The sequence below is a fragment of the Salvelinus alpinus genome, chromosome 9, assembly GCF_045679555.1.
Source record: "Salvelinus alpinus chromosome 9, SLU_Salpinus.1, whole genome shotgun sequence".
NCBI lineage: Eukaryota > Metazoa > Chordata > Actinopteri > Salmoniformes > Salmonidae > Salvelinus > Salvelinus alpinus.
The window spans coordinates 5,436,444-5,449,288 of NC_092094.1; the positions used below are offsets into that span (position 1 = coordinate 5,436,444).

The following is a 12,845-nucleotide window of genomic DNA, read 5'->3' on the forward strand; positions in this document are numbered from 1 at the left end:
GCGTAGAGAGGTGTAGAGAGGTGTAGAGCGGTGTAGAGAGATGTAGAGGCGTAGAGAGGTGTGTAAACCCTGAGCGCAGTCGGTAGGGTTGCAAAACATCAGTAACTTTACCCAAATTCCCTGGTTTTCCAGAAACACTGACAGGAGGATTCCTGCTTATTCCCTCGTAATTCCAGGAATCTTCCAAACCAGGGCATCCGGAAAACAGGGGGGGGGGGAATTTTACAACCCTAGCCGTGTGTAAACGAACGGTTAACTTCTACTTCAAGAAACACTTCAATAGCATCATAGGTGGTTAACTACATTCCCAACATTTTAAAAAAGTGGATAAAGTAAGTTGATTTGAGATTCCAGTCCACTACATCACAGCTCTTCCTACAGGGTGATAACTCTGTGCTCCTCAGTTGGTGCAGAGTGATTTGCTGAGCTGAGGAGAACCGTCAGTCATGTGTTCAGATATAAATACCAAGGGGGTTATCATTACGTTTGTAATAGATTCCCAGATTCCAGTTTCACCAGTAAAAACGGCAGAAGTTTAGTGAAGAAAATGTAGCAGTAACTGATGGAGAAGGTACAACTCTCCCCACTTTGTTCTCCACACACACACACACACACACACACACACACACACACACACACACACACACACACACACACACACACACACACACACACACACACACACACACAACAGACACACACACCACAGACACACACACACCACAGACACACACACACAAACATACACACACCACACACCACAGACACACACACACACACACCACACACACACACACACACAAACACACACAGACACACACAGGAGTGTCATGCACACCAAAAATCGGAGGGTGCACAAAGTACATGAGGATGGCTGGGGTGGGGTGGACCAGAGGTGGGCTAGTTCCCCCCCGTCAATGAATTGTGAAACAGCTTTTTACTGGCCTGACGACTCCAATTGAATTCTTCCTCTGCTCCATGTTCACAACATACTTCAGTCTGAGACCGACGTCACTGAAAGTCGTTTGTGGTGACGTCATAATATGTGATGCTGTACAAAACAAAGTCATCCGCGATTGGATCATCTCTAACCAATCAGAGTATCAAAGCCATGTGTTCTGGCTCTTGCCCAAACTATCTAGTTTCTAGGACCAATCAGAATGGTTAGAATGTTTTTCCGTTCTAGAAGTTGTTGGGGAGGTACTCCGATTCCAGAGTCATTGTGGAGTAGAAAGTCACGTCTGTGGGTGTGGTGTAGCAATTGGCTGGAGCAAGGAGTTTGTGTAGCCAGGCAAGCTTTTCCCATAATCCTTATTACATTTACATTTAAGTCATTTAGCAGACGCTCTTATCCAGAGCGACTTACAAATTGGTGCATTCACCTTATGATATCCAGTGGAACAACCACTTTACAATAGTGCATCTAACTCTTTTAAGGGGGGGGGGGGTTAGAAGGATTACTTTATCTTTATATTTTTTTTATTTATTTATTATATTACCTTATCATCATCATCATCATCGTTATCCTTTTTCTGCATGTCTAAGCATATATCTCCATCTGTATCCTAACTGGTGTTTCTTTTATAATATAAAGAAATTAAATATTATTAAATGCTCTACTAAAAGACTGGGTAAAAGATTGAAAGGACTGTGAGTCTTATTCAGTACATTTAGTTATTGTTTGCTTTTCTAAAAATCGACCAACCTTGGCAGCACGCCAGATAAGATAGTTAGCTGCTCTAACGTGATGGAAAGCCTGAAATGTATTATTGGTAGCTAGTTATGAGGTTGGGAGATTGGGAACCTTTCTGGGCCCACTATGGGGATGACCCCCACCACACACACACACACACACACAGCTAGAGCTTTTTCACTTGAAAAGGAGAGACAAAAAGGAGAGATTACCTGGAGCTCAGTGTGTGTGTGTGTGTGTGTGTGTGTGTGTGTGTGTGTGTGTGTGTGTGTGTGTGTGTGTGTGTGTGTGTGTGTGTGTGTGTGTGTGTGTGTGTGTGTGTGTGTGTGTGTGTGTGTGTGTGTGTAGCTTCTAGGGTATGCTGCTCCTCTGATGATGACTCACCTCACAGCACACACAGAGCAATGCGACAGCAATGAGGTGTGACAAAGAGAGTGGGGGGGGTGAGAGAGAGTGTGGGGGGGGGGGGGGTAAGAGAGTGTGGGGGGGGGGGGTAAGAGAGTGTGTGGGGGGGTGAGAGAAAGTGTTTAGGGGTGAGAGAGAGAGTGACTGTGTGTGTGCGTGTGTGTGTGTGTCCGCTTGCATACAGAGCATTCAGTGTGTGAGTGTGCAGGGTATTGCCCCCTCTATGCTCTCTTGATGCAGTGAAGGGGACTCTCTCTGTGAACCTCTCTCTGTTTGGTGCAGTGGAGAGGACTCTCTCTGTGAACCTCTCTCTGTTTGGTGCAGTGGAGAGGACTCTCTCTGTGAACCTCTCTCTGTTTGGTGCAGTGGAGGGGACTCTCTCTGTGAACCTCTCTCTGTTTGGTGCAGTGGAGAGGACTCTCTCTGTGAACCTCTCTCTGTTTGGTGCAGTGGAGAGGACTCTCTCTGTGAACCTCTCTCTGTTTGGTGCAGTGGAGAGGACTCTCTCTGTGAACCTCTCTCTGTTTGGTGCAGTGGAGAGGACCCTCTCTGTGAACCTTTCTCTCTGTGAACCTCTCTCTGTTTGGTGCAGTGGAGAGGACCCTCTCTGTGAACCTCTCTCTCTGTGAACCTCTGTTTGGTGCAGTGGAGAGGACTCTCTCTGTGAACTTCTCTCTCTGCTGGGTGCAGTGGAGAGGACCCTCTGTGAACCTCTCTCTGTTTGGTGCAGTGGAGAGGACCCTCTGTGAACCTCTCTCTGTTTGGTGCAGTGGAGAGGACTCTGTCTGTGAACTTCTCTCTCTCTGGGAACCTCTCTCTCTGTGTAAACTTCTCTCTCTCTGTGAACTTCTCTCTCTGTGTGAACTTCTCTCTCTCTGGGAACCTCTCTCTCTGTGTAAACTTCTCTCTCTCTGTGTGAACTTCTCTCTCTCTGTGTGAACTTCTCTCTCTGTGTGAACTTCTCTCTCTCTGGGAACCTCTCTCTCTGGGAACCTCTCTCTCTCTGTGTAAACTTCTCTCTCTCTGTGAACTTCTCTCTCTGTGTGAACTTCTCTCTCTCTGGGAACCTCTCTGTGTAAACTTCTCTCTCTCTGTGTGAACTTCTCTCTCTGTGTGAACTTCTCTCTCTGTGTGAACTTCTCTCTCTGTGTGAACCTCTCTCTCTGTGTGAACTTCTCTCTCTGTGTGAACTTCTCTCTCTGTGTGAACTTCTCTCTCTCTGTGAACTTCTCTCTCTGTTTGAAAAGTAATAAATCACATCATGTCCCTTCAGTAGTAGTGGGTTGCATCCCAAATGGCACCCTATTCCCTACATAGTGCACTACTTTTGCCCAGAACCCTATAGAACCCTATTCCCTACATAGTGCACTACTTTTGACCAGAACCCTATGGGTAGTGGATTATATAGGGAATAGGGTTCCATTTGAGACAGAAGCCTGTTGTGGTTTGCAGGGCTTAGGTCCAGCCTCGCCTCCGCCAGTCTCTGTTTTCCGGGACTGAGTCTCCGCCTGTGTCCCAAACGGGGCCCTATTTACTATATAGTGCACTATTTCTGACCGGGGCCCACAGGGAGAATATGGTTGCCATTTGGGACACAGACTCTAAGTCCTCCAGAACAGTTCTGAGGGTTTCTGTTGAGCAGAAGACAGTGGACAGGAAAACAGTATGAGGAAATAAGGACACGGCAGTTCTGTGTGTGTGTGTGTGTGTGTGTGTGTGTGTGTGTGTGTGTGTGTGTGTGTGTGTGTGTGTGTGTGTGTGTGTGTGTGTGTGTGTGTGTGTGTGTGTGTGTGTGTGTGTGTGTGTGTGTGTGTGTGTGTGTGTGTGTGTGTGTGTGTGTGTGTGTGTGTGTGTGTAAGGACACAGGGAAAAGGGAAGTACTGTCTGTCCTGTTTCCATGGAGGGAAGCATTCCTTCATAGTGTGTTGTTAATTCTGCTGATGATGTATAGTGTGTGTGTGTGTGTGTGTGGTAAAATAGCGGAGAGGAGAGGAGAGGGAAGGGGAGGGGAGGGGAGGAGGGAAAGGAGAGGAGAGGAGAGGAGAGGGAGAGAGAGAGAGAGAGAGAGAGAGAGAGAGAGAGAGAGAGAGAGAGAGAGGAGAGGGGGAGGAGAGGATAGGAGAGGGGGAGGAGGGAGAGGAGAGGAGAGAGAGAGAGAGAGGAGAGGGGGAGAGAGAGAGAGAGGAGAGGGGGAGGAGGGAGAGGAGAGGAGAGGGAGAGAGAGGAGAGGGGGAGGAGAGGAGAGGAGAGGAGAGGGGGAGGAGGGAGAGGAGAGGAGAGGAGAGGAGAGGAGAGGAGAGAGAGAGAGAGAGAGAGAGAGAGAGAGAGAGAGAGAGAGAGAGAGAGAGAGAGAGAGAGAGAGAGGGGGAGGGTAGAGAGGGGAGGAGAGGAGAGGGGAGGGGAGGGGAGAGAGGGGTGAGGAGAGGAGAGGGGAGGGGAGGGGAGAGAGGGGTGAGGAGAGGAGAGGGGAGGGGAGGGGAGAGTAAAGATGAGAGGGGGGGTGGGTAGAGAGGGGAGGAGAGGGGAGAGTAAAGATGAGAGGGGGGAGGGTAGAGAGGGGAGGAGAGGAGAGAGAGGTCAGGGGATGTGTCCTTGAGCAAGGCACTTAACCCCAATTGCTTCTGTTAGTCGCTCTGAATAAGAGGATCTGCTAAATGACTCAAATGTAAACAATTAAATCAAATATACAATGAAGAAGTTACAGCTTACTCATACGTTTGCATCAAATGTTCTACTCCTTGAAAAGTCGTGTAATGATTAGGCTATAGTATACAGCAGGGGTGTCAAACATACGGCCCGCGGGCCGGAACCGGCCCCCAAGGAGGTTCGATCAGGCCCGCAGGATAATTTGAAAGTGGAAAAAATGCATAAAAGACATGGAATTAATATTTTTAATTCGCTGCAATTCATGGATTATCCGCTAAGGGGCGCACTCTTTCCATCAGAGTAGAAGACAAGCTGCATCACTGAGACAGACTGAAAACAGCAGACGGTATCAATGCGCCATCTGCTGCTTGTTACGACGTTGTTAATACCTTGGTCTCTACCTCTCCGCTACCCCCTCATTAGCCAAAATGTCGTTATCCAAACGGAGAAAAGTAGATAAGGAGTGTAGAATTTTCAAAGAAAAATGGACCACGTCCTATTTATTTACAGAGATGCACGGAAAACCTTCGTGCTTGGTGTGTTTGCAACAAGTTTCGGTATTGAAGGAATATAATATTCGACGCCACTACGAGACTCATCACAGCGAAAAATATGACGGCTTGCAAGGACAACTGAGAAGAGATAAGATTAACGAATTGCTGGCGGGTCTGAGGAAATGATTTTATATGCGTATGTGTAAGTGGTTTAAAAATTCCTTTCTTTAAAAGTCTCATTTAATCTTAAAGTGCATTACTATATTTTTCAGTACCAATTAAAGTTTTGTGCCTTTGTACAATCAGTGGGATCAGTTGCAATGCATATTTGTGAATGATAAAAGTAAATTGCACATTTGTCTAAGGAAATATGAGGTGTTTCATGAAATGTTTTGTAAAAGGATAGTTCATTAAATTTCAATATTTTCCTAATGTTCTTGTGCTTCTTTACACCAAAACAAAGGAAAGACATGATATTTTGGTTATTTATAGCAGAGTATGGTATAATTTTAATGGTCCGGCCCACTTGACATCTCCCTAGGCCGTATGTGGCCCACGATGCGAAATGAGTTTGACACCCTTGGTATACAGTATACGTGATGAATGACGATAGCTGGCGATCAACTGCATTGTTGGATGATTTGCCACATATCATAGAATGTCTGTGTGAACATCTATATGGACAAATGGCATGGAAATATGTTGATTTAGATGGATGTTTGACACAACAGAAAAGTAGGGTGATATTATCACATCTAAAAAGTGGGTAAAAGTTTGCGGTGTACATTTTTCTAGTGTATCAACGTGTGTTGTGCCATGATTCGCACCGGGTAAAAACCTAGTTTATTGCGCAATATATTCCCAAATTCTAACTATATACACCAGTAGGAGATACGGCTTGTGAACATGTAGTGTTTCTGATATATTTGACTATTGTCTTCGCGTGTAGGCCTATTTGTCTGGCTAAAATGGCCAAAGCTTTAGCGCTCATTATTTTCTGCTTGGGTTTTCAGAAAAGATGTATCCTGTTGAAAGAGAGAAAATAAACTACTACCGACGTCTAACTAGATCCAACTAATGTTTTCTAATTTACGAGGCATGGATTTGATCGATGTATTCCATGTATTTTCTCTGTTATCAAAATAATTAAGGGGGAAATTGAACGGGGACGATTTATTAGAAGGTGTTTCGCACGACGCGCTAGTGGAGTCGGACTAACCATCCAGACAGTTGCATTAATTTCCAGAGAACGTATAAGAGTCCCGATTGATTATCCCTTTTTTTTATACCATGGCTATAATTTAAACACATTTACTGCTAGAAATGTGTTCATTTGCAAGTAGAAATGTGTTCAACGTACACGTATCTAGCAAATGTACTATAGAGCTACAGTAGTTGCCTTGGTAACCAAATAAATATATTTTCTCGTTTAAAGAGAGGATTAACTATAATGTCCCCCAGTCCTGAAAATAGCTCTTTACTATTATTATTATTTAAAAAAACATATTATTCAACAATGCCAATAATGTTTTCAATTCGACTTTTGCTTTCAAAAGCAGCTCAAACATTAAAACATGTAAGAATGTCCTAATACCATTGAATTATACCGTGATGATATATACCTTGCGTTATATATTTAAAAGTGATAATGATCGAGAAGCTGGTGTTAGGAGGATAAAGGGGAAAAAAACGGTTTACGAAAATATTCTAATAATTATTTATATATTTTCAATAAAAACGTTTTTTTTTTTTGTGATTCATTTATTCATACTATTTCATCCTTCCAGGAAATATAGTCCCGACACAAATCTAAGGTTGTTACTACCGGTTTGGTTACCAGAGACACGAACCAGTCCTTAAATATTTTTGTTCTGTACTGTATCTATGGACGCAACCCAGTCCTTCGTTGTAAATGATCCATTGCCACACACAAAAAAAATCTAAATAAAATTGCTAACGTACAGTCCACCTCAAACAGTACAGTCAAAATATCCGCAAAGTAGCTGCATTTGCGTTTGTTTAAGCTGTTTTCTAGTGACATTTATTTGGATACATCCATAACAATAAAATGAAGCGCGATTTCGACCTGGCATAGAAAATGAGGTTCACTTTTCAGGACACTGTCGTTCAGAAGAGCTAGCTGCACTTCGTTTCGTTTTAGGCTACTTGTTTTCTATGGACGTTTCTTTGTATATCCATAAACATTTGGCCAGCTGATTCATGATTTCAACTGGCTGAGAAAAACTGCCTGTCTCTCCACTATTGAAAACCAATTGCTAGTCTAAAAGAAATGTGGAATAATGTCTAGATGCTTTTTGTTGTGTATCCATTGTTTGGCTGGGTTGATGAGACAATGGATTACACAGTTGAGGTGGAACAGAGTAAATAGGCATTTCAACGTCATAGTTTTAGACGGCGGTAACTTGTGGAATAGACAGCAGCTGGAATGCGCTTTTAACCAATCGGTATCCAGGATTAGACCCAGCAGGTTGTATAAAAGGAACATAATGTACATGCTAAGGCGTCGTGGATCACACCTCCCACGTCGTTCATTGCTCTCCATAGAAACCATAGATCCACTTGTCGATGATTCATTACGTCCACACGCGGCTAAATGACATGAACGAGCACGTATCTCGTGTACTAAATGATATCAGGTTAGAATTTTAAATACTCTGTGCTTTTCTCCGCTGGTCGAGGACTATAGATGGGTTATTATGCATGTACGAGACATACATTGACACATCGAGTCCAGAATGTGAGGTTTTAATAAAAATGAACAACGTTGTTTTCAATCCTCTGAAACGTCTCTTTAATATAATGTACCGTTGATGCAACATTACAACATACCTGGGTGAGTGGATAGGACCTAGTAACGGCTGATTAAACATCAGTGTCATATTCAATTGGCATCCCTGGTAAGCAGTGACATCAGAGAGAGTATGTCCGTCCCAAATGACACCCTATTCCCTATTACAGTGTACTACTTTAGTCCAGAGCCCTATAGAATCCTATTCCCTATATAGTGTACTACTTTAGACCAGAGCCCTATAGAACCCTATTCCCTATTATAGTGCACTACTTTTGACCAGAGGCCATACAACAGAAACTACATGGAGCAACAGTGTTGCTTACATCTATCCAGGTTTCACAGATCTGGTGAACATGGGGAGTGAACAAGGGCATAGGGGAGGGGACATCTTCTTGGAATGACATGCAGCCAGCTGGCTCCCTACACTAGTGATGTCATTTCTTCCTACAGTACGGTACCAGACGCATCACAGACGCGTCACTTCAGGCAACACCATCTAATGCTAATGTGATAATAGGAATTAATATTTCTCTGCTCCGGAAGAAAAACACTCATAATATGCACTGACATTCCAAGTAATTTGGCTGTCGGCCCTGGTAAAAAGTAGTGCACTATAATAGGGAATAGGGTGCCATTTGGGATGCATTCAGTGGCTGCTGTGTGTTCAGCTTCCTTAAATGTCCTGGAGGCTTGAGGTCCTGGTGCCGCTGGTGACCTGGATGAAGAAGAAGACGAAGGATAAGAAGAAGAAGAAGAAGAAGATGAAGGAGAAGAAGACAAAGGGGAAGAACAAGACGAAGGAGATGAAGAAGAAGAAGACGAAGGAGAAGGAGACGAAGGAGAAGGAGACGAAGGAGAAGGAGACGAAGGAGAAGGAGACGAAGGAGAAGGAGATGGAGATGGAGATGAAGGAGATGAAGAGGAAGGAGAAGGAGACGAAGGAGAAGGAGACGAAGGAGAAGAAGAGGAAGGAGATGAAGAACATATTAGGACAATATTTAAATTTCTGGAAAATTTGCTAACAAATTGCTAAACAAATCTTCAAGCCATGTGTATCATTACATTGTTGAGTGCCGCTGAGTTTATCAAATGCGATGTCCTTCAAACGCCACTTCATTCTTGGTTCACCTCACAATAGAGTGACAGTCATAGAAATGGAATCTCTAGAAAGGGCTTGGAACCGTTTGACAGGGATGATTTAACTTGAGATGGCCTGTTCTACTCGTGCGAGTTCTAGTTCTGAGATAAATAACTGTTTATCTACATTTTCTGATAAGAGAGGGCAGAGTTTTTCTGCGTCCTTCACCAACTATTTAAAAGGTAATAAGATCCAGATCCTGTGCTTGAAAAACATTGGTTGTCCACTGTAGTCCACTGCTCTGTAGTTACTCCATACCCCACTGCTCTGTAGTTACTCCATACCCCACTGCTCTGTAGTTACTCCATACCCCACTGCTCTGTAGTTGCTCCATAGTCCACTGCTCTGTAGTTACCCCATAGTCCACTGCTCTGTAGTTACCCCATAGTCCACTGCTCTGTAGTTGCTCCATAGTCCACTGCTCTGTAGTTGCTCCAGTGGTTCAGGATATCTAGAATATTTAAAAATAGAATACAACTTTATTGTTCATTGGTTAGACCGGAAATGTGTCTTCTGACTATCCCAACACTCCCAAATAAACACACGTATTGACCACTTTGTTAAGCAGGGGCACAATTTTGGTTTTAGATTGGAGGGGGGGGGGACTTAATATACAGTACCAGTCAAAAGTTTCAACACACCTACTCATTCCAGGGTTTTTCCTTATTTTTACTATTTTCTACATTGTAGAATAATAGTGAAGACATCAAAACTATGAAATAACACATATGAAATCATGTAGTAACCAAAAAAGTGTTCAACAAATCAAAATATATTTTATATTTGAGATTCTTCAAAGTAGCCACCATTTGCCTTGATGACAGCTTTGCACACTCTTGGTATTCTCTCAACCAGCTTCACCTGGAATGCTTATCCAACAGTCTTGAAGGAATTCCCACATATGCTGAGCACTTGTTGGCTACTTTTCCTTCACTCTGCGGTCCAACTCATCCCAAACCATCTCGATTGGGTGGAGGTCGGGTGATTGAAAAACACTGAGGCTTCTTAAATAGTGTTCCTGGTTAGTCCTTCCCAAAGCCATATATTTAAATAAGTAAATACATAGCCATGGATCTATCCATAGGGACTCTATAGGGAATAGGGTTCTATAGGGCTCTGGTCAAAAGTAGTGCACTATATAAGGAATAGGGTTCTATAGGGTCCTGGTCTAAAGTAGTGCACTATATAAGGAATAGGGTTCTATAGGGCTCTGGTCTAAAGTAGTGCACTATATAAGGAATAGGGTTCTATAGGGCCCTAGTCTAAAGTAGTGCACTATATAAGGAATAGGGTTCTATAGGGCTCTGGTCTAAAGTAGTGCACTATATAGGGAATAGGGTTCTATAAGGCTCTGGTCAAAAGTAGTGCACTATATAAGGAATAGGGTTCTATAGGGCTCTGGTCTAAAGTAGTGCACTATATAAGGAATAGGGTTCTATAGGGCTCTGGTCTAAAGTAGTGCACTATATAAGGAATAGGGTTCTATAGGGCTCTGGTCTAAAGTAGTGCACTATATAAGGAATAGGGTTCTATAGGGCTCTGGTCTAAAGTAGTGCACTATATAAGGAATAGGGTTCTATAGGGCTCTGGTCTAAAGTAGTGCACTATATAGGGAATAGGGTTCTATAAGGTCTTGGTCTAAAGTCGTACACTAGATAGGGAGTAGGGTTCTATAGGGCTCTGGTCAAAAGTAGTGCACCACTTATGGGTCTATCCATAGGGACTTTCCCAGTGGCAAGTAATCTAGCTGCCTCCACCTGGCCACTGTCCTCTGTCCAGCGGTGCTGAAACAGACCCGGAACACCGATTGTGTCACTGTTCACTTCAGTGGTGCTGCTTCAGACTTTGGAATGACCAAGAGAAGATAGATGTTGAAGCTTTCCATTAGCTTAGTGCAGGTCGGCTTAGTGCAGGTCGGCTTAGTGCAGGTCGGTTTAGTGCAGGTCGGCTTAGTGCAGGTCGGCTTAGTGCAGGTCGGCTTAGTGCAGGTCGGCTTAGTGCAGGTCGGCTTAGTGCAGGTCGGCTTAGTGCAGGTCGGCTTAGTGCAGGTCGGCTTAGTGCAGGTCGGTTTAGTGCAGGTCGGCTTAGTGCAGGTCGGTTTAGTGCAGGTCGGCTTAGTGCAGGTCGGCTTAGTGCAGGTCGGCTTAGTGCAGGTCGGCTTAGTGCAGGTCGGCTTAGTGCAGGTCGGCTTAGTGCAGGTCGGCTTAGTGCAGGTCGGCTTAGTGCAGGTCGGCTTAGTGCAGGTCGGTTTAGTGCAGGTCGGCTTAGTGCAGGTCGGTTTAGTGCAGGTCGGCTTAGTGCAGGTCGGCTTAGTGCAGGTCGGCTTAGTGCAGGTCGGTTTAGTGCAGGTCGGCTTAGTGCAGGTCGGCTTAGTGCAGGTCGGCTTAGTGCAGGTCGGCTTAGTGCAGGTCGGCTTAGTGCAGGTCGGCTTAGTGCAGGTCGGCTTAGTGCAGGTCGGCTTAGTGCAGGTCGGCTTAGTGCAGGTCGGCTTAGTGCAGGTCGGCTTAGTGCAGGTCGGCTTAGTGCAGGTCGGCTTAGTGCAGGTCGGCTTAGTGCAGGTCGGTTTAGTGCAGGTCGGTTTAGTGCAGGTCGGCTTAGTGCAGGTCGGCTTAGTGCAGGTCGGCTTAGTGCAGGTCGGCTTAGTGCAGGTCGGCTTAGTGCAGGTCGGTTTAGTGCAGGTCGGCTTAGTGCAGGTCGGTTTAGTGCAGGTCGGCTTAGTGCAGGTCGGCTTAGTGCAGGTCGGTTTAGTGCAGGTCGGCTTAGTGCAGGTCGGCTTAGTGCAGGTCGGTTTAGTGCAGGTCGGCTTAGTGCAGGTCGGCTTAGTGCAGGTCGGCTTAGTGCAGGTCGGCTTAGTGCAGGTCGGCTTAGTGCAGGTCGGCTTAGTGCAGGTCGGTTTAGTGCAGGTCGGCTTAGTGCAGGTCGGTTTAGTGCAGGTCGGCTTAGTGCAGGTCGGTTTAGTGCAGGTCGGCTTAGTGCAGGTCGGCTTAGTGCAGGTCGGCTTAGTGCAGGTCGGCTTAGTGCAGGTCGGTTTAGTGCAGGTCGGTTTAGTGCAGGTCGGCTTAGTGCAGGTCGGCTTAGTGCAGGTCGGCTTAGTGCAGGTCGGCTTAGTGCAGGTCGGCTTAGTGCAGGTCGGTTTAGTGCAGGTCGGCTTAGTGCAGGTCGGCTTAGTGCAGGTCGGCTTAGTGCAGGTCGGCTTAGTGCAGGTCGGCTTAGTGCAGGTCGGCTTAGTGCAGGTCGGTTTAGTGCAGGTCGGTTTAGTGCAGGTCGGCTTAGTGCAGGTCGGTTTAGTGCAGGTCGGCTTAGTGCAGGTCGGCTTAGTGCAGGTCGGCTTAGTGCAGGTCGGTTTAGTGCAGGTCGGTTTAGTGCAGGTCGGCTTAGTGCAGGTCGGCTTAGTGCAGGTTGGCTTAGTGCAGGTCGGCTTAGTGCAGGTCGGCTTAGTGCAGGTCGGCTTAGTGCAGGTCGGCTTAGTGCAGGTTGGCTTAGTGCAGGTGCTGCACTGACAAGTAGGCTTCTTATGAATGGTTCGCCTATGTCAACCACAAATGATTGCAAATCTTACGAAATTTGTATCTTGTTCAGACTACTACTTACATGGAAAGTCATAAAATCCATGACGAGGGAAAAAAATGTACTTTAACTTTATGGAAAGGAGTAAGG

At 45.3% G+C, this 12,845-nt stretch overlaps 1 protein-coding gene across 1 annotated transcript; it reads right to left on the minus strand.

The window, feature by feature from the left end:
* Nucleotides 1-11,007: 11,007 nt before the first annotated feature.
* On the minus strand, nucleotides 11,008-12,800 carry LOC139584109 (keratin-associated protein 16-1-like). The gene is made up of 2 exons (XM_071415617.1): nucleotides 12,780-12,800; nucleotides 11,008-12,684 (listed from the first exon to the last, which is right to left on the minus strand). The coding sequence occupies exons 1-2, from the start codon at nucleotides 12,798-12,800 to the stop codon at nucleotides 11,008-11,010; spliced, it is 1,698 nt and encodes a 565-aa protein (XP_071271718.1).
* Between the last annotated feature and the right edge of the window lie 45 nt (nucleotides 12,801-12,845).

Excerpts from the sequence above, each read along its gene's own strand:
- LOC139584109 (XM_071415617.1), bottom strand. The coding sequence starts at position 12,800 with ATGGATTTTATGACTTTCCAT. Across the intron at positions 12,685-12,779 it reads TGGATTTTATGACTTTCCAT|TGCAGCACCTGCACTAAGCC; the intron begins GTAAGTAGTAGT and ends CCTACTTGTCAG.